Source organism: Pteronotus mesoamericanus, unplaced genomic scaffold (genome assembly GCF_021234165.1).
Source record: "Pteronotus mesoamericanus isolate MK-2021 breed Mesoamerican mustached bat unplaced genomic scaffold, CSHL_Meso_final scaffold_31, whole genome shotgun sequence".
NCBI classification, from domain to species: domain Eukaryota; kingdom Metazoa; phylum Chordata; class Mammalia; order Chiroptera; family Mormoopidae; genus Pteronotus; species Pteronotus mesoamericanus.
This window is the reverse complement of record NW_026555312.1, coordinates 22,647,534-22,668,327: the sequence shown is the minus strand read 5'-3', so window position 1 is coordinate 22,668,327 and position 20,794 is coordinate 22,647,534. Positions and strand designations below refer to the sequence as shown.

The following is a 20,794-nucleotide window of genomic DNA, read 5'->3' as shown; positions in this document are numbered from 1 at the left end:
CAATCCCTTCTGACCTACATTGTTTCTTTTGAGAAATCAACTGGCAGTCATGTGGGAGCTCTCTTGTAGGTAACTAATTGCTTTACTCTTGCTGCTTTTAAGATTGTCTTCGTCTTTAACTTTTGGCATTTTTTTGGTAGATTTGTTTGTTTATTTATTTTTTTACTAGTATACATTTCTATGATACATGATCTGTGTATTGCATTGTGTGCTCACCACCAAAAGTCAAATGATCTTCCATCACCATATATTTGGCCACGTTTACCCTTTTTATTCCACCCCATACCCTCTTCCCTCTGGTAACTACCATACTGTTGTCTGTATCCATGAGTTTCAGTGTTATTATCCACATATAAGTGAAATCATGTTCTTAGCCTTTTCTGACTTATTTTGCTTAGCATAATACTCTCAAGGTCCATCCATGCTGTCACAAATGGCAGTATTTCATCTTTCTTCATGTCTGTGTAGTATTCCATTGTATATATATACCACATCTTCTTTATCCAATTCTCTATCAAAGAACGCTCTGGTTGTCACCATGTCTTGGCCACCATGAATAATGCTGCAATGAACATAGGGGTGCATATATCTTTGTAAAAATGTAGATTTGAACCCAAATATCAGAAACTACTTTAGATTAATAGACTTCAATTAAATGCTTTTATTTTAAAATGAAGTTTGTCAGATTGATTTCAGAAAAACTGCATATGACTTACAACAGATACATTTTTTAATTTAATAATTTTTTGGTATTTTTTTTCATTACCATTTAGTCTCCTTATACACCCTCCTTCCTGCGATCTCCACACTGTTGTCCCTGTCCATGAATCCTTTTTCCTCTTTGCTCAATTTCTCCTTCTTCCCCCCTCACCTTAGCTGCCAGCCTGCTATATATATGAGTCTGTCTCTGTTTTGCTTGTTAGTTGTTTGTTCATTAGATTGCACATATGACTGAAATCATATGGTATTTGTCTTTCTCTGACTGGTTTATTTCTCTTAGCATAATGCTCTCCAGGTCCATCCATACTGTAGCAAAGGGTAAAACTTTCTTCTTTTTTACAGCTGAGTAGTATTCCCTTGTGTAAAGGTCCCATAGTTGTTTTATCCACTCATCTACTTATGCACACTTGGGCTGCTTTTATATCTTGGCAATTGTAAATAATGCTGCAATGAACATAGGGGTGCTTATGTTCTTTTGAATTAGTGTTTGGGGTTCCTCTGGATAAATTCCCAGAAGTAGAATCGCTGGGTCAAAAGGCAGTTCCATTTTTAATTTTTCGAGGTATCTCTATACTGCTTTCCACAGTGTCTGCACCAATCTGCATTCCCACCAACAGTACAAGAAAGTTCCCCTTTCTCCACATCCTTGTCATCTGTTTGTTGTTGTTTGTTGATTTATTGATGATAGCCAATCTGACAGGTGTGAAATGGTATCTCATTTTTGTTTTAATTTGCATTTCTCTGATGATTAGTGATGTTGAGCACCAATTTTTTAAAAATGGGCAATGGACCTGAATAGACACTTCTCCAAAGAGGACATATAGATGGCCAGTATACATAACCTTTGGCATCTTAATTATGATGTATCTTGGTGTGGTCCTTTATGGGTTCATCTTGTTTGGGACTCTGTGCTTCCTGAATTGTATATCTCTTTCCTTCACAGGGTTAGGAAAGTTTTTTTGACATATTTTCAAATAGGTTTCCAATTCTTTGCTCTTCCTCTCTTCCTTCTGGGGCCCCATGATGTGAATGTTGATATGCTTGAATTTGTCCCAGAGGCTCCTTACACTATCCTCATTTTGGGGGCACTCTTTTTTCTTTTTTGGTGTTCTGAATGACTGTTTTCTGCTTCCTTGTCTTCTAAATTGCTGATTTGACCCTCTGCTTCATGTACTCTACTGTTGATTCCCTGCAATGTATTCTTCATTTCAGTTATTGTATTCTTTATTTCTGACTGATTATTTTTTATGTTTTCTGTTTTTTTCTGGAATATTTTTTCTTTTACTTTTTAATTTAATCTTTATTGTATTTTTTACATTACCATTTAGCCCCTTTATGCCCCGTGCCCCCAGCAATCACGATACTGTTATTTTTTGTTTTCTATCCCCAATTTTATGTTTCCTATCTCTTGGCTAAAGTCCTCACTCAGATCATTGAGCATCCTTACAACCAGTGTCTTAAACTCTGCATCTGGCAGATAGCATGACTCCATTTTGCTTAGTTCTTTTTCTGGAGTTTTTCCTGCCTTTTATTTTTGACATGCATCTCTATCTCCTAATTTTGACTGCCTCTGTGCATTTGCTTCTATGTATTAAGTAGAGCTGTTATATATCCTGGTCTTGGTAGAGTAACTTTATGTAGTAGGTGTCCTACAGGGCCCAGTGGCACAACCTTCCCAGTCACCTTATCTGGGTGCTACAGGTGCTGGGTGCCCACATGTGCTGTGTGCAACCTCCTGTTTTAGTTTAGCTTTGATTGTTGTTGGTACATCAGTGGGAAGGACTTACCTTCAGGCTGATCAGCTGCAGGGACTGGCCTTGACCACTATGTAGGATTTCTGTACAGGAGCCAACCCCACAGAGCAGAACTGTTTTGGTGCGGGTTTGGTGCCTGCTGAGTCTGCCTCTTGAGTGTGTCACTTGGGGTGGTCATTCGGTGGTGTTTTGGCATGGTCTAAAGCTGTCCACCAGGTGTGCTGGCTCTGGGGCCTCTTAGGAGGTGCAGGCCAAGGTCAGCTGCTGTCTGTGCCCTAACTGGGGCCACCTGGTATGAGCTATAAAGAGATCTGTACATGACTGCTACTTATTCTGGGCTGGGAGAGGCCAAGCTGCAACCAGGACCAGCTGCCACTAGTGCCAGGCCTGGGGCCACTTAGCAAGGGGTATGGGGTACATGGGACCAGATGCTACTTGTTTGAAAATTTTTAGCAAAGTGTAAAGCATGAGCCAAGATAGGCCATTTGTATGGAAAAACCACTGAAAATGGCTTGGGTAGGCCTACTAGTTGGGTGGGGCAGAGTCTCAGAGAGTCACTAGGTGGAGAGAACAGTGTTAGCCATGTTGATGGAGACTCAGATAGAGAGCCTGTCTGCCAGCTCTATAGGGGGAGGGCTTAGCAAAGGAACAATGGCCTCTGCTAGTACTTCTCTCTAGGAGAAAGCTGCCTGTCCAGTCCTTATCCTGAAGGCAGACAATTCAGTTCCTTCCCATATGTTTTTGGTGCCTTTCAAGCCGCTGTTAGTTTAAGTCCATGCATGGGCCCTTGAAGAGGAACACCTGGGTCTCCAGAAAGCAATCTGTCCATAAGCCCTCCAGGAAGCAATCTGCCATAGTCTCTGCTGGTTTTCACAGATAGAACTTATGGGAATTTCTCTTCCTGGACTGGAACCTTGCACTGGGAATCTGGGTGTGGGGCTGGGATCCCTGGCTTCTCATGAGGGACATTTGCACCCGAGATAGCCCTCTCAATTTTTATCAGCCACAAGTGGGTGTGGGACCAGCCCATTTCGAGTCTCTGCCCCCTCTACCAGCCTTGATGTGTCTACTTTTTTATGTCTTTAGTTATAGGACTTCTGTTCAGCTAGATTTCAGGAGGTTCTGAATGAGGGTTATTCTGTAATTTAATTGTAATTTTGATGTGGTTGTGGGAGGTTCTGAGTACTCTGTTTGCGCTGCCATCTTGACCTGCATTCCACATGCCTTGAATTTTAAGAATAGCTGTTTTACTTATAAAAGTCCTTCATGATATTTGATTTTTCAAAAGACTAAACAAAGGTACTTGTTGAAGTCCATTTTGTATATGCAGCTAGGATGATCTTTTTGAAATATAAATCTGATCATTCCCTTTAAAACACTTTAGTGATTTTTCTATCACCTTTGGTTAAAGCAAAAGTCCTTAGCATGGCCTACAAGTTTCTTTATGGTATAGCTCCCACCTGCCTTTCCAGTCTCATCTCACCAATGGTGATTCCCTGCATTGCTTTCAGCCACACTGGAGATAATTATAAATCCCCTACATTCCCTTTTGCTTCAGGACTTTAGCGTATGTTGTTCCACCTGGAGGGCTCAAGCTACTCTCACCTTGGTTATCTCCTACGGTTCTTCAAAACTCTGCCCTTTCCTTTCCTTTGAGGTTCATTGACTGTGTTCCCAGTCTGAGTTAAACAGCTTTTCCACAATGCTACAAAGATTCATGTGATCAAATCTTTCTGTCTCTCAAACATCACTTTCTCTAATACCTGTGGCCAGTTCAGTTTCAGGTTCCCCATATATTCCCGGTTCTGGAACACACCTCCCCATGAAATTTCAATATTGTTTTTCCTACCCCAATTCCCAGCACATCTATGACATCATGTTAGTGTGAGGTGGATCCTTTCCCAAAAATGTCCCAGTTCATTTCCTGTCCTGGCATCCCATCTTACCCAGCATGCTACCTTGTTATTCTTTTCATTTTGGTAATGATTTTTTTTGCTGTGTAGAAGCTTTTTAGTTTGGTGTAGTCCCACTTTATTTTTGCTTTTGTTGCTTTTACTTTTGGTGTCAAATTTAAAAAACCATCATGAAGACCTATGTCAAAGAAATTACCACCTGTGTTTTCTTCTAGGAGTTTTACAGTTTCAGGTACTATGTTTAAGACTTTAATCTAGTTTGAGTTGATTTTTGTGATCAGTATAAGAAAGATATTGGTCCAGTTTCATTGTTTAGCATGTGGCTGTCTAGTTTTCTCAACACCACTTATTAAAAAGACTGTTCATGTCCAAACTGTATATTCTCAGCTCTTTTGTAGCAAATTTATTGACCAGATATGTGTGGGTTTATTTCTGGAATCTATATTCTATTCCATTGATCTATGTGTTTATTTTTATGCCAATACCGTTGCTTGCCATTCTGTGATCCGCGGATTTAGTGTGCAGGTTTTTAAGGCACTAAGCAAAGCCATCAACTCTAGTATATTTGCTATTTACCACCTTCTAGGACTCAGTACCCACTGTGTCCTAGAAGAGTACCCACTGAGTCCTAGAAGAGTACCTCCAATGCCATGTACCCACTGAGTCCTAGAAGAGCACCTCCAATGCCATGTCTCCTACAGACAAAGCTGAATTCCGAGAAAACAACTCATTGCCCTTTTACAGCAACTGTGGCTTCTACCTACATGAAGTTTCCATGAATGTTTTTCCATGCAAAACCAAATCAGAAATCACAGAAAATTTCAGAATGCAAATGTATAACCTTTCTTCCTAAGTTCCATTATAGTCTGAGTACAGAATAATCAACAATATTTGCTTGGCTTGAACACGCTATTAAAAGCCCATGGGTTTGTATTCCTTGATCACGGAGAATAAGGTGAACATGTGTTTATCTCTAAAACATATACACCAAACAGATAGCTACATTTAAATAGATAGCAAATTAAAATAATACCAATACTACCCTTATTTATAGTCACAATTCCATTGTATTTTTTTACTTTTTTCTTTTTTTAATGAGAAAAGGAGAGATAAAAATAAAAAGTAAAGGTAATGTAAAAACAAATGTAACAAACTAATGTAAAATAAAAATCTAAAAGTAAGTTGTATTTCTTTGACTTCTTTTTCTTTTGTTTTAATGAAAAAGGATCAGCATGAGAAAAGGAGAGGTGAGAAAGTCAATAGTAGAACAATAATTCTGGCAGACTGAAAAAATGGCTCCTAATTACCCCTGAAATCTGTGAATTCTACCTTACATGAAAAAAATGTATCAATTTTACCTTAAAATAATAATGCTATTAATATGTCAATATATTTTTAAAAATTAAAAAGTAAGAAGCATATAGTTGTTTTCAATAGACACATGTAATTATTTTCAATAGTCACATGAAAATCCAATATCCATTTTTAATTTAAAAAACCTCAAACTAGGGAAGATGGGAACTTAATATGGTAAAGAGCATCTACAGAAAAAATACTGCCGAAATCATACTTAATGATGAAAGACTGAATACTTTCTCAAGATCAGAAATAAAGCTTCTATTCACACTGTACTGGAAATTCTGTCCAGTGCAATCAAAAAGAAATAAAAGGCATCCAGTTTGGATATAAAGAAGCAAAAATGAATTTGTTTTCTAGATGACATGATCATTTATATAGAACAATCTGATGAAATCTACAAAAAAAATACTGGGACTATTAAGTGAGATTAAGCAAAGTTTAAGATACAAGACTAATGCAAAAAATCTATTGTATTTCTATATACTAGCAATATATAATCAGAAATTTAAACTTAAAAAATAAAAACATTTCCAATAGAACTACATAGGGATAAATTTGACAAGAGATGTGAAAGACCTATACACTGAAAAGTATTAAACATTGCTGAGAGAGAAAAAGAAGACTTAAATATAGAGAGAAGTATATCTTCTTCATGGGTCTTAAGACTCAGTACTATTAAGACTTCATTTCCCGAACTGATAGACAAATTAAATGCAATCTCAGTCAAAATCCCAGCAGGTTTTTTAAATGGAAATCAACAAGCTAATTCTAAAATTCATATGGAAAATCAAAGGACATAGAATAGCCAAAAGTATTCTGATAAAGAAGGACAAAATTGGAGGTCAAACATGATTTTAAAACTTTTCATAGAGCTACAATAATGAAAAGTGTAGCATTGTTGTAAAAACAGAACATTTAAGGAACAGAATAGAGAGTTCAGATATAAACTCACACATATACGGACCACTGATTTTTGACAAATGTGCAAAGGCAATGAAGTGGAGAAAGGACAGTCTTTTCAACAAATGGTGCTGAAATAATTGGATATCCATTTGAAAAATAAAAACCAAAAGACCTTTGATTTATACTTTCTATCACATACAAAAGTGACTCAAAATGGATAATAGACCTAAATGTAAGAGCTGGAGTATAAACTTCTAAAAGAAAATATAGGAAAAATTTTCTGTGACCTTGGGTTAGGCACTAATTTAGACAAAACACTAAAAGCATGATCCACAAAATAAAATTTTGATAATTGGGACTTAATCAAAATTAAAAACTTCTTCAAATGACTATCCTTAAGAGAATGAAAAGAGTAACCACCATCTGAAAGAACATGTTTACAAGTCATATATCCAGAATATATAACAAATTCTCAAAACTCAATAATAAGAATACAACCGAATAAAAATGGGCAAAGACTTAAACAGATACTTCATCAGGAAGATATATGGATGACAAGTAAGCACATGAGATGATATTCAACATGATTAAGAAGCAAATTAAAATTGCAATGAATACCACTGCATACACATTAGAATGTCTAAAAGACTGACCATACCAAGTTTGATGAGGACGTAGCAACTGAAGCACTCATACCCTCCTGGTGGGAAAGCAATATGGCACAACCACTTTAAAAAACAGTTTGTCAACTTCTTAAAAAACTGAATATACACCAACCTATGAGTCAGCTATTCCACTTCTATGTGTTGATTCAAGAAAATAAAATATATGTGTTTACACAAAGATGAACATTCATAGCAGATTTATTTGCGATGGCCCAAGACTGGAAACAACCCAAATGCCCTGCAAATGGCGAAATGATGAACAAATTGTGATTAGTCACACAGTGGAATACTACTCAGCAATAAAACAATGAATGAAATTACATGCAACAACATAGATAAATCTCAAAATAATTAGGCTGAGTGTAAGATTCTACTGTATAAAATTCTAAGTAATGCAAACTAATCTGTAGTGAAAAACGCATCAGTAGTGTTCTAGGGATGGGGGGCAAGAAGGGATGGGAGGGAGGAGAAACAAAGGTATATGAGAAAAATTTCAAGGGTGATGTATATGTTCATATCTTGATTGTGACAATTGTTTTCCAGTTGTATATATGACAAGGTCTGTCTGGGAAAAGTCCAGCCATTGTTAATACAAAGAGAATGGTTTGCATGACATTGATATAACCTGGCAGCCAAGGAGAGTGTACTGGAACACATGTGTGAACAATGATGACTTTACTGTGCTAGTCAGTGGGGGTCGGTAGACACTGTTGAGTGAGCATGTGTACTGTGTGGTCATCGCATGCAAAATGACTGAGCGAGTAGAACAACGAATCTCATCAAATTTTGCCTTAAGCTAGAACATTCCTCTGCAGAAACTATTTGGATGATTCAGGAGGCCACAGGTATAAGCAACTGGTGATTGGCAGATTCATCATGACAATGCTCCCACTCATGCATCACATCTTGTGCAGAGTTTTTTGGTGAAACATCAAATCACCCAGGTGACTCAGCCCCCTACAGCCCAGATTTGGTGCCTTGTGACTTCTGGCTTTCCCAAAATTAAAATCACCTTTGAAAGGGAAGAGATTTCAGACTGTTGATGAGATTCAAGAAAATTTTACGATGGGGCAGCTGATGGTGACTGGGAGAACTGTGTGAGGTCCCAAGGTGCCTACTCTGAAGGGAACTGAGGTGTCTTTGTGCTATGTACAATGTTTTTTGTATCTTCTTCAATAAATGTTTCTATTTTTCATATTGCATGGCTAGATACCTTCTGGACATACCTCATATATGTTAAAACATCAAATTGTATATTTTAAATATGTGCAAACTCTATGGAGGGTAAGTGGGATTTCCACTCCCAAGTGAGAAGATGTCCACATCCAAGTGGGAGATCATGCCACCTGGTTGCATGGTTCAGTCAGCGCCATCATTCCACTGTGTGCTGCTGCTTTGCTTGTCTGGCTCTCTGCGTGGGCTATTGGTGCCCTCCATGGGAAGACATCAGTTCCTACACAGTATACCAAGGATCTCCATTTACTTAGGATCAGGTTGTAGCTTTTTGCTCTCAGCTCCATACATAGGAGCACTGTGTATGAATATATTTCACTGGTGCTTTGTTCATACATGTAAAAACTCTTCACTCCCTCTCTTTGAGTATCCTCTTCCCCTAAGAGTTGGGCCTTTTTTGCCAACTCTAGAAACACAAAGGATTTAGTCCAAGCCATTTCTCTGATAATAAAACATGATAGACTCAGGTTTGGTATACAGGGGACTGACCTATTTAATAAACATTGTCATGACTTCCTGGGCTGGACAATTTCTCATCTTTACACTTTGAAAGCAAAAGCCTGATACTTCTGGACAATAAAGCAGAGGTTTCAAAATGACAGCCTACAAGTTATAGCCTGAGGTAGATGTGGTTTTTTTTTTGGTCCATACTATACTTAAAATATTTTTTAATTATTGCCAAAATTTTAAAAGGACAATTCCATATAAAAATTTAGATTTCCCTCTCTTCTTTAAAAATAATATCTGAGCCCTGGCTGGTGTGGCTCAGTTGATTGAGCACTGGCCTGTGAACCAAAGGGTCATTGGTTTGATTCCCAGTCGGGCACATGCCCGGGTTGTGGGCCAGGTCCCCAGTAGGGAGCACACGAGAGGCAACCACACATTGATGCTCTCCCTCTCTTTATCCTTTCCCTTCTCTCTAAAAATAAATAAATAAAATATTAAAAAAGAAGAGATCTGATATCATTGCTGCAACATTCTCATATGGTGACATTTGGCAAGATCTGAACAGCAACTTCTTCCTTTAGGCCGAGAATAGGGGTGTACAATCTCTGGTGTGTCTGAATCCACATTTACCTGGCTTCTGTCATGTCACATACTTGCTTGACTCTTCTGTAGCATTTGAGGTTATAACCCCTACAACATAATTGCCTGTACCTTAAGGATCTGTTTACCCTCTGAATAATGGCCCCTGAAAATATCCAAATCCTAACATCTGGACCCTGCGAATGTTTCCCTACATGACAAGAGATTGTGCAAATGTAATTAAATTAAGGATCTTGATATGGAGAGATTATCCTGGATTTTGCACCCAGGCCCTAAATGCAATTACAATTGTCCTTACAAGAAGGAGGCAGAAGGAAAAGGCAATATGGCCATGGAAGCAGGTGGAGAAAAGCCAATGTGATGAGCAGGGCCATGAGACAGGAAGGGCAGCTTCCAGAAAATGGAAAAAGCAAGGCAAAGGGCTCACTTCTAGAGCCTCTGGAGGGAGCATTTTCTTGCAGACACCTTGATTTCAGCCCAGTGAAACTGAGTTCAGATTTTTGACTTCCAGAACAGTGGGAGAATAAATGTGTGTTGTCTGAAGCAACTAAATTTGTGGTAGTTTGTTACAGCAGTCATAGGGGACTCATACACCCTCCCTGGATGTGAATGTGAGTTTGGGAGGAGACTATCTTAATTGAATTTACTTCCTATGGGCAACAAGGGAACCCGCTAGTATCTCTTTTGCTAAAAGCCATATAAACAGAAGACAAGTAAATCTTTAGTAGGCCACTTAAATGCTGTGATCCTTCCTGTAATGCTATTGCACGTTCTCCCATGTTAAAGTAGTTCACAGCTCAGGGGTTTTGCTTTTAACAGGTTACCCCCAGGATCATATTGGGTTTACTCAGAGTGATCAATTCTCTATCCACCATGTAAATGAATAGAAGGACACCTAAATATCACTTTATAGGTTTATTACCATCTACTTTCCTTCATCACCACTGGAACCTATAGTGGGAAAAGCTGATTAAATAATTTGAGTTGCTAGGAAAGAATCCCAAATACCCATATAGTGAGTTGGATGTGTAACAGTGAAAAATTGTAACCCACCTCACCATTCTTTTGACATTGCTTCTGTAAGTGCTGACTCTGACTAATATGTAGCTTGTGGATAAACAGCGTGTTTGTATAAGAATACTAGGAACTAATATCAAAAGATACAGACTCCGACCTTCAGACATCCGAGCTCCGGGAGATTTGCTGACCTTCATCAGTGGAGCCAGGATGACATGAAGACTGGATGACATGAATCCATGATGCATGATGACTAAACCAGGATGACACACACTGGACCATCTCTTGTCTTAACAGATTGGACTGTGCTAGTCTGCATGCAGAGAACTTTTCAGCCCCTTCCCTTGATCTCTTTGTTCTGTTCCCCTCTCCCTCCTTATGAAATCCTCTGCCTGCACTGAGATATGGGGATGCATTTTGGCCAGCACCTGGATTAACCCACTTTCCTTTTACATCAGCAGCTACCTTGCGAGTATTTGCTTTTGTAGCGGCAGGAAGCTGGGCCTGCATTCAATTATAGATGGACAATGTGGAGAAAGCTAGATCACATTGGAATTTATCTACTCCAATCCTCCAATGAATCTATAAAATATTAGTTTAGGAAAGTCAATTTTAGTCATAAATTTGAATTGTTTCTTCTCTCAGTTTAGAAGAGAGAAATAAACATTTGGAAGATTTAATTAAGAGGCCCAGAGATAGAGCCAGAAAAGCAAGGTAAGTTTTTTTTTTCTTTTTATAAATAATGTCTTGAACTTTAGAATATATGTATAATAATAAGTAATACATTAAAAATTTTAAATTTTATTTATTGATTTTAGAGAGAGGATGGGAGAGAGGGAGAGAGGGAGAAAGAGAAGGAGGGAGAGGGAGGAAGAGAGGGGGAGAGAGAGAAACATCGATTTGTTGTTCTACGTATTTATGCATTTGCTGGTTGATTCTTGTGTGTGCCCTGACCTGTGGACTGAACCTGCAACCTTGGTGTATAAGGATGACACTCTAACCAACTGAACTACCAAGCTGGGGCATAAATAATACATTTTTAAAAGCTTTTTAAAAATCTCAATGTAAGATAAACAAGCTATTATATGAATATGCTTGTTTTTTGCCTAGTATAAAATAGTTTCTTAATAAGTTTTTTTTGTATGATCTGAATTGGAAAGCCAGGTCCCTGCCCTCATAGAACTTCTGATCACTTCTATGGAAGACACTATAAAGATTATGAGTTAAGATTTTGTCTGCAATAAAACAGCTTATCCTGCTATAAATACATAGCAGACCAGATTTTCTTCCACTAACATTAACTCTTGTTAGCATTTGATGCTACATGATATGTTTGCTGACCTAATGGGGTTAAGACCATAGTAGGGTTTTAAAATTGGACTGTTCCTGGCCTAATTCCTGAGCTGCTAACAGTTACTAGTTCCCAAAATGACAGTGAGTTTTCCCCCATGTGCAGAGGTTCTGAAGGAAATTTCAAAGAACTTGCTTCATGACTCATATCCCTTGGCCAGATCCAATACGTAAAAAGTGCAGAGAGTGAGGAAGATGAGAGAAGAGGTTTCTTTGACTCTGTCAGGTTGTGAGCTCCCATTTACCCCAAGTAATTCTACCTCTTTTACCTAAATGCTTGTGAAGGGGTTTCTAGGAGATCACCTAAAGAGCTTTGAAGTGCTTTTTCTAAAAGTTGGGAAACAGGATCAGTGACGCACTCACACCTGAGAAAACTAAATAAAGCAGGCTGCAGCAGCACCAGCATAGAGGGGCTGTGACGGGTGGCCTGTTCTCCTTGAGACTGTAATCAGCACAAAGGATGTATGTGACAGTTTCTTAAGAACTACGCAGGTGCGATCTGAGTTATTCTGGGCTCTGCCCAAGGTTACCTGGGAGGGTACCAGCAGCAAGAAGCTACTGAAAAGGAACACCCAATTCTTTGGGCTGATGAAAATATATCAAGTGACCACCAGAGGACAGATACATCAGCCTGGGGAAAGGTAACTGTAGGACAGAGGTCCTTAGCAAAGGCAAGGTCCAAAGACAGAGAATCAGCTTTAGCCATTTGCCAAGCCCAGAGACTAAGTAGCCACCCAGCCATGTAAGAATGTCCTGTGGCCTTACTTTCCCCTCTCTCCTGCTGTAAATGGAGGAGCCTGTGAGCAAAGAGAGCAGAAACTGGCCTCCAAGGGCAGGTGGTGTCCACCAACTAAAGCCTTAATTGAGACACAAGGAGGAGAAGTTCTATTTTTGAATGATAATTAAAGGGTTAATATTTATATTTGAAACTGGGCATTCTGCTTACTGAATTGAAACTGTATTTATGCTGCACAGTGAGGACTGACTGTTGCCTTAGAGTGAGTAAAAAAAAAAAAAATCATTGGGCCTGCCGTGTAGTCAGCCAATGGCAAAGGAAAAGCTTCCTCCCTGAGTGACAAAAGTCTAAAGTAGAAAGTAGAGGCAGACATTAAATTTGCATTTTGATTTTGTCATGGGTCATGTTTGTTTAGCATACCATTTACAAATACAACTGTGTTTTAAAAATCAAACCCCTTAGCAGATTTATACTAGTATTTGCAAAGTAATAGGTTAACTACAATATTTTTTTCTTAATATGAAATGGTATGATCTGATGCTTGGCATATCACAGATGCTCGGCAATTGCTACTTTAAACTGAATGTGAATCTTCTCAGTTGTTGAGAGAATCTGTGAAATATTTTTTCTAGAATTATTTTAAAACAAGAAAATTTGGACGTAGAAGTACACATTTTTCCCTGGATCAGATGTTTGTTTACTGTATAAATAACATGTGGCCTATGTTCGCAACAAATTTGAGGCCCATTTGTATAGATGAAACTTGGCTTTGAAGCAAGTGGGTGAGGTGGAACAGAAGAGCAATTACAGCTCTTTCCTAGAAAACTTAAGACTTACATCAGCCTTCAGCCGCCACTGTCCACGAAGCCTTTCATTGGCCTATTGACTGCACTGAATTTAGCATGGGAACATGCTGCAGACTACCTCTGCATCATCTCAAAATTATGATGCTGCTTTTGCCAATTGTCTTCAGTAGAGGAAAAAATGGGATGTAGGGAGAGAAAAGTGGGCAGTTTAATAGTCTCAGATACCTTATTTTGGCTTCTAGTTCTTAATCACTTTCAAGGCAATTTGTTAGGTTCTCAAGTCATAGGCAGAATTTTATCCTAAGTAAATCTATGAGAATGTTAAAAAGTAATAAGACTGTGACTCAATAGATTTACTTACTAATGAGACTGTGACTCAATAGATTTACTAAGTAAATCTATGAGAATGTTAAAAAGTAATGAGACTGCGACTCAATAGATTTACTTACAGTGAAAATGATTCATACATACTGAAAAGCTTTATCTTAATCTTTTAGGGTCTTATAATTCTATACCAAATGACAGTTTCTTATTGAGTGAGGGAAAGAGTATTTTAAATAACAGCACACTTGGTTCACTATATATTTTAGTTCTCTGCCACTTTCTATTTCCTGCAGACCAAGAAGATTAGAAAATCATCCAAAATTCATGACCATGGTAGGTCATAATGATGTTCATGATAAAGAATGTTACATTGCCATGTATTTTCACATTAACACAAGATTAGATACTTGTTCCCAAAGTTACATTTCAGTAGTGCTCTGCTTAGCTTTCTCCTCTTTCCTCAGACAAGAATATGACCTCTGACTGTAGTTCATTCTGTGATTGGGAGCCCCTCCCTCTGGACCTTTCCCAAACTCCATCCCACAGCCACTGCTTCATGGCAAGCCCTCATCCTTTTTCTTCTGGCCTACCACAGTCATCTTCTAACTGGTGTTTCTCCCTCCAGGTTTTCTCCCTGCCTTCTGTCTTCCACAGAGAGAGAGTGGTCTTTCAGAAGCAAAATATGATTATGCCCTTCCCCTACATAAACCCGTCAGTGGTTCTCAGTTACATTCAGGATCAAATCCAGTCTCAGCCCAGCATATAAGATCCTTTATGGTCTAGCCTTTTCCTTCCTATCCAAACTTCTCATTCACTGCTTCCTCCTTGTCATTACACACACCAACCACATCTAACCACTTGAAACTTTCTAAACGTGCTGTTTTTTGTATGCCTTCTCGTTATTGCCCATGCCGCTTCCCCTGCCTGCAATGCTCTCTTTCCACTCCTTTCCTCCCCCTTACTTCAGTTCCCGCCTCACAAGCATCTGCCAGCTCAAGCTCCATCTCCTCTATGAAGTCTTTCCTGACTTGTCTACCACATAGAATTGACTTGCTTCTTCCCATGTTTCCACACTGTACTCCCTGATGCAACATCCCTAACATTTCATTACAGTTCTCTGCTTACCTGTCCTTTGACTTGACTAGAGCTCTTTTAGTGCAGGAATTGTCTCATATGTGTTTTGGTATCACCAAGCACCTATTCCATAATAGGTACTAAACAGGAGTGAATGTTAGACTGGCTTGGGACCCAGGACCAAAGTCACATTCATTGGTGTAATTTCTAATAGAAGACATAGCTGCTACTGTCACTTCCTCTCCCCTGCCCCAGGCCATGGATATGTATTCATAAATACCACGGCCTATTTGTGACATAGCTCTGTGGAGGAGGGGTACAACCAAAGGTCTTCACTCTGTATGCCCCATTGAGACCCAGCTGTTGGAATAATTGAGTTATGAGGACATCTTAATAGTACCGATTCTTAGTTATACTGTGCTGGTGAGTCACTTGGTGGGACTATTAGAGGCTTGCTTCTATTCCTTTTTCATAAATCTGCCAGCTGGCAGACAAGCCAACGAAGATGAAACACAATGGCCTTGTTCCTTATCATGTTCTTTAATGGGAAAAAAATTGAACCAAAAAAAATAATGATTAAAATATAGTATTGATATTATTTGCTATGTTCATCTATCTATAGGTTTTCCTTGTATCACTTTTCCATATAGAATCAACAATCAGTTATTCTGTCACTGAATGCCTGTCTTTTCTGAAAAACTTAACTTTTTTTCCTTTCATTTTTAGATGCCAGATATGTTAGAAGGAAATAAAAATGATTTAAACAGGACTGAAGATTAAACATTAATCATTTTTGTCACCCACTCCAGGAGCAGAGTCACTAAGTATAGTACCCAGATCCACTTGTACAAATGATACATTAAAATTGCATAAGTGGTGAAATTTTACATTCCAAAAAATGTGATTACTTTCTAATTTCGTCCTGTAAACAGTCAAACATATTCTACTTTAATAAAACTAGATGAATATAATGGCTTATTTTCCAAATATCTATTTTCATTTTCACAGAATATCACTCTCACATGATCAGGTCTTTAATGACACATAAAAATAGTCACGTGTCTCACTTCAACCTCCCCTCTCCCCCCACAAGACATCCTTTTCCTTTCCAGGCAGGTAGGCTCTTCCTACTGGTAACCAAACTTAAAGGGACACTAATTTCAAATCCCCTGAAATTAAACCTGAGATGAAAGGAGAGTACTGGTCTTTTGAGACCTAACCTTTTTAATTTCCACCTATTCCTCTAATAGTTTTGAGGAATTAGTTCTAAATTTAAACAAAGGAACCAGAGATGGCTGATTTTGTGAGATGTATCAGAAAGATAAGGGAACATTAACACACTTATTTTCCTTTTGATAAATCTGAAAACCAGGATATAGGTGTAAGTGTTGAATCAAAAATATACCTTAAGTGAAAATGGAAGAAATTGTTTTATCCCATGGAAACTAGTTTTGAACTTAAATTAGTCAGGTAAGTACAAGAGGAAAATGTATCTGCCCTGAAGAAAGTACTGAATTAATAGAAGCTGTTGTTGTTGTTGTTGTTGTTGTTCTTTTTTGGGGGGGTATTCTTTAAGACAGGTATTACATGAATTTTGAAACATAAAATGTGTTTAATTTCTGAACTTCAAAAAATTGCAATGAATTTAAGACAAACCATGAAAAATGTACAGAGAGTTTACAAGTGTAACAGTGTTTCAGAAAATTAAGCATTGAAAGCTTTGGAAATGATTCAAGTGTTAAAAAGAGAGATTATACTATCATCATCATCATCATCATCATCATCAGTTTCATAGTATCCTCTAGGGAAAATTTAAGTATTATAGGAGAAAGTCCAACATTAAGATAAAGATGGCTAATGCAGCGTGCGCGATCAGCACACGAATGTGATGAAACAGTTGGGTTGTAAGGATTAACACAGGTGTCTATATGCAGGGCTGTGTGCCTAAGTGTTACATTTGCCATGTATATTATTAGACATTTGTGATCTTTTACTTACAGGTTGTCTCAAAATAAATGTGCCTCCTTTGGTGCATGGCTCAAGGATGCAGAGTCTAAGGCAATCCTTTCAATAAACATTTAGCGACTGTCAATAAACTATGTGACAGCCTCTGTGTTAGATGCCAAGAATACAAAGAAAAATCAAGTGAAGATGATCACCAAGGACTACATAATCTTTTGGGGGAGACAGATTAATAAATTCTGTTGTAGAATGGTGTAGGTATAATGTATAGCTGTAATGTATAATGGTGTAGGACTGCCCAGGGCTCTCTAAAAGCATAGATGAAATGGCCCTGGAGTAGGTGAGAAAATCTCAGGTAATATTTTACAGAAATGGTGGCACCTGAGCCAGATCATTGTAGCTGACTGGGCATCCCATAGATGGAAGAGGAAAACAACAGGGCACGGAGGCCTGAGATACCTTGTTGCATTTCCTAAACCACTTGTACTAAAACCCATGCTCTTTCTATGAGAAGACATGAAGATAATCATGTTAAATGCCATGCTAAAAAAATTTGGTCTTCGTCATATGAAAAGCTCTGAAGGATAAGTACAGGAGTGATGGGATCAGACATGCATTTTTGAAACATCACCCTAGTAATGATATAAAGGGTAGGTTAATGATGGGTGATGCTAGAAACAGAAGTACCAGTTAAGATACTGCTATAGTGCTCCAGGCAGGAAAAACTGAGTCCAGGAACTAAAACAGTGGCAGGAGGCAGGGGAAATGAAGAGGAGGATATAGGTGCAAAGTGATTTCAAAGGTGAAATGAAAATGATTCCAGAATTGGTTAACTATGGGAATGAAGAGACCTGGCAGAGTTCTAGCTGGGTGGTGGTCATCTTAACCGAAGGAAAGAATACAAGAGGGACAGCTGGCTTGTGGAGAAAGATATGCTGAGTGTGAGGTTGCTGTGAAACATTGGGGAGATATTTAATAAGTAGTTATATATATGTTGAGAAGGATCCAGTGGTCTGGGAAGGAACTGAAGATAAAGGACAAAGTTGGAGTAACTGATGAGTCAAGATCTCAGAGGAGAAAAGAGGAACTAGTTTCCACAGGACAGTGTAGGAACAGGGACACTTCTTCTGAGACTGAAGAGAGAAAATCAGGACAGGTATTGCTCAGCAACTATGACCTGTGATGTAGTAAGTTGAGGGAGCTTGTATGAGGCTGAAAGCTTCATTCTCTTCTGTCAGCTGGAGGCTAGAGAGAAGAGGCGAAGGTTAGAAATAGTCACAGCTTTTGTCTCCACAGAGTAGAGCTTTGGTTCTCACCAGAGGGTATTGCAAGGGGCTACAATTTTCTCTCTGCCTCAATTTCTTTATTTTTGTTCACTTTTTTCTCCTTTCTAGTCCCTTGTTCCCTTGATTCTGACCCATTGCATCTTCTGGAAGACTTGTTCCATCAATGATTTTTACTCTCTTCTACCTTTAGTTTATAACTCCTTATTGAATAACCCTAGCCTAAAAAATAAATATATCCTGAATATATCCTTTAGAGGGAATATATCTTTCCCTCTAAAATTGTCATGGTTTCTCCCTTTTCACTTCCCATTATACCTTCTGAAAGACTGTTATTTACAGTTTACAAAGCACATATTATCTTAATCAGGAGGTTATCTCAATTTACGGTGTTCCTGATAAACACTTTTTTCACAGTGGCAGCCTCAGAAGGCCACTCTCATATTTAAAGGCTGTATAATATTCCATGGAATTATTTATATATATATAATTTATTTAATTACGTGTTATGGGCAGGGTTTCAAGTTCTTCCTTCATAGTCCTGCCTTACATGTTCTGGCCCCAAGCTACTTGTGTGCCTTGGCCCATCGTGTTTCCTTTTCTGAGAATGCCATCCCTGTCCTAACTAAACTGAACTTCCTCCTTCCTCCACCTCCACCTCATACTTAAAACATTTGTATCCTTCAAGCCCTAATTTAAATGTCACCTTCATCCGTATCTGAAAGTAATACCTATCTCCTCCATTTTATCTACATTCTTTCCTAAATTATAGCACTTGGGAGATATATACTACAGCATATAGCACTCAACATGGCATCATGAGATGTAAGTTCAGACCCAGCTCCTTCATACTAGCTGTTGTGAGAAACTGAGTTCGTAGTCACAGTATTTTAAGAGTAATTATAAGGCAGTGTTACTATTAATGTAAAAATGTAAATATTTTATACATTATGTCTCTCTTTAATAGATTATAACATTTGCCTATAAAGATACAACTCAGTATGAGTCAGTGACATATATATTTCAAATTTAGCAGATCCCATCTGAAATATACAACGACTTTGGGAGTTAGTGTGAGTTCATGATTGTATCTTATTTAGGGGTAAGTTGTTAAGCTGGACTATCTTCCTGTATTTAGCAAGGCTGAGCTTGCATGAAGAACAATTAGAATTTTTTTTTTAATTGTTTTACTATGACATGGTGAAAATACAGTTGGGGATTCTTATAGGAAACAAGGCCAAGATCAAAAATGTTACAGAAACAGAATTTCCAAGATTTCACAGCACAAGTACTCCAGTGATGCATTCCTGCACTTCCATTTGGACAAGAGAATACGAACAACCCCGACAAAAGGCTTTGGTACTGGAAGAATGGTGTTTAGGAAAAACTCAGTTCTTTCCCGCGGTTCTCCTTCCCTCTCACTCTCACTCTACTACCACTTCCACAACACTTCTGACACCACATTTGTGGTGGGTTTTCCCCCACCAAGCAATTCTCTGCAACAGCTGGCTGTCCTAGAGTCGAACTGAATTCTAACACGATGTACCTGGAAATCGCATCAGATCCCACAGACCAAGGGCTCAGTCCCAGAAGACTGCCCTCACCCCATTTCAAATGCTGATCCCAACTCTAGGTTGTCACCTGTGCTTCTGACTGATCGGCTATAAATCAGAGGTTCCTAATGACCCCCTCTTTGGGGTCGATTAACTTGCTAGAGTGGCTCACAGAACTCAGGGAAACGCATTTACTAGTTTGGTAAAGAAAACAGAGGAACAAACAAATGAAGAGATATACAGGGTTAGGTCTGGGAGCTCCTGTCCCCGTGGGGTTGAGGTGTGTCACCCTCCCAGCACTTGAATGTGTTCACTAGCTTGGAAGCTCCCTGAATACCGTACTTCTGAGATTTTACGGAGGCTTTGCCATGGAGGCATGATTGATTATTAACTCCATTTCCAGTTCCTCTCCCTTTTCTGGAGAATGGAGTGTGGGGCTGAAAATTCCAAGCTTATAATCATGGTTTGGTCTTTCTGGTGAGCAGCCCCATTCAGAAGTCCACCCAGAGTTGCCTTGTTAAAACCAAAGATGCTCCTAGTGCTCTTATCACTTAGGAATTTACAAGGGTTTCAGGAGCTCTGTGCCAGGAACTGGGGCGGAAACCAATGTATATTTTTTCTATTATCTTACAAATAGGTATTAAAAACTACAGTACATAAACACATGAGGGATTACTATAATTAAGATCTTTTTTATACTTGTCCCTTTATTGAGGGATGATTTACATACCATAAAATTCACCTATTTTAAGTGTACAATGTAATGATTTGTAGTAAATTTTTAGTCATACAATAATCACATCTAGTTCTAGACTATTTCCATCTCTTCTAACCCCCAAATTTCCTCTAACCTGTTTGCAGTCAATCACTGCTTCCACTCCCGATTTCCCGATTTTCTCCCGATTAGTCTTTTCCCAGGGAACATGCAGGGTTATTAGGACAAACTGATCAACTGCTGCGTTTGAGCTGAGGTGTTGAGGTGACCACTTGGTTAAGCTTTGGTATTTCCTTGTTCTCTGCCATGATCCATCTTGTTTTTTGTAGAGGCCAGCTGGCAAGTTAAATTAGAGTTTAATAGAGACCAACACCGCTTTG

General features: G+C 38.6%; 1 protein-coding gene across 1 annotated transcript in view; it reads left to right on the top strand.

The window, feature by feature from the left end:
• Window positions 1-15,702, top strand: part of CAGE1 (cancer antigen 1) — a 50,308-nt gene extending 34,606 nt beyond the window's left edge. The window contains exons 13-15 of the mRNA XM_054591998.1: window positions 11,257-11,325; window positions 14,121-14,160; window positions 15,628-15,702. Coding sequence (XP_054447973.1) covers window positions 11,257-11,325; window positions 14,121-14,160; window positions 15,628-15,681 — 163 coding nt within the window. The 3' untranslated portion in view covers window positions 15,682-15,702. The remainder of the gene's footprint in view (window positions 1-11,256; window positions 11,326-14,120; window positions 14,161-15,627) is intronic.
• Window positions 15,703-20,794: the final 5,092 nt, after the last annotated feature.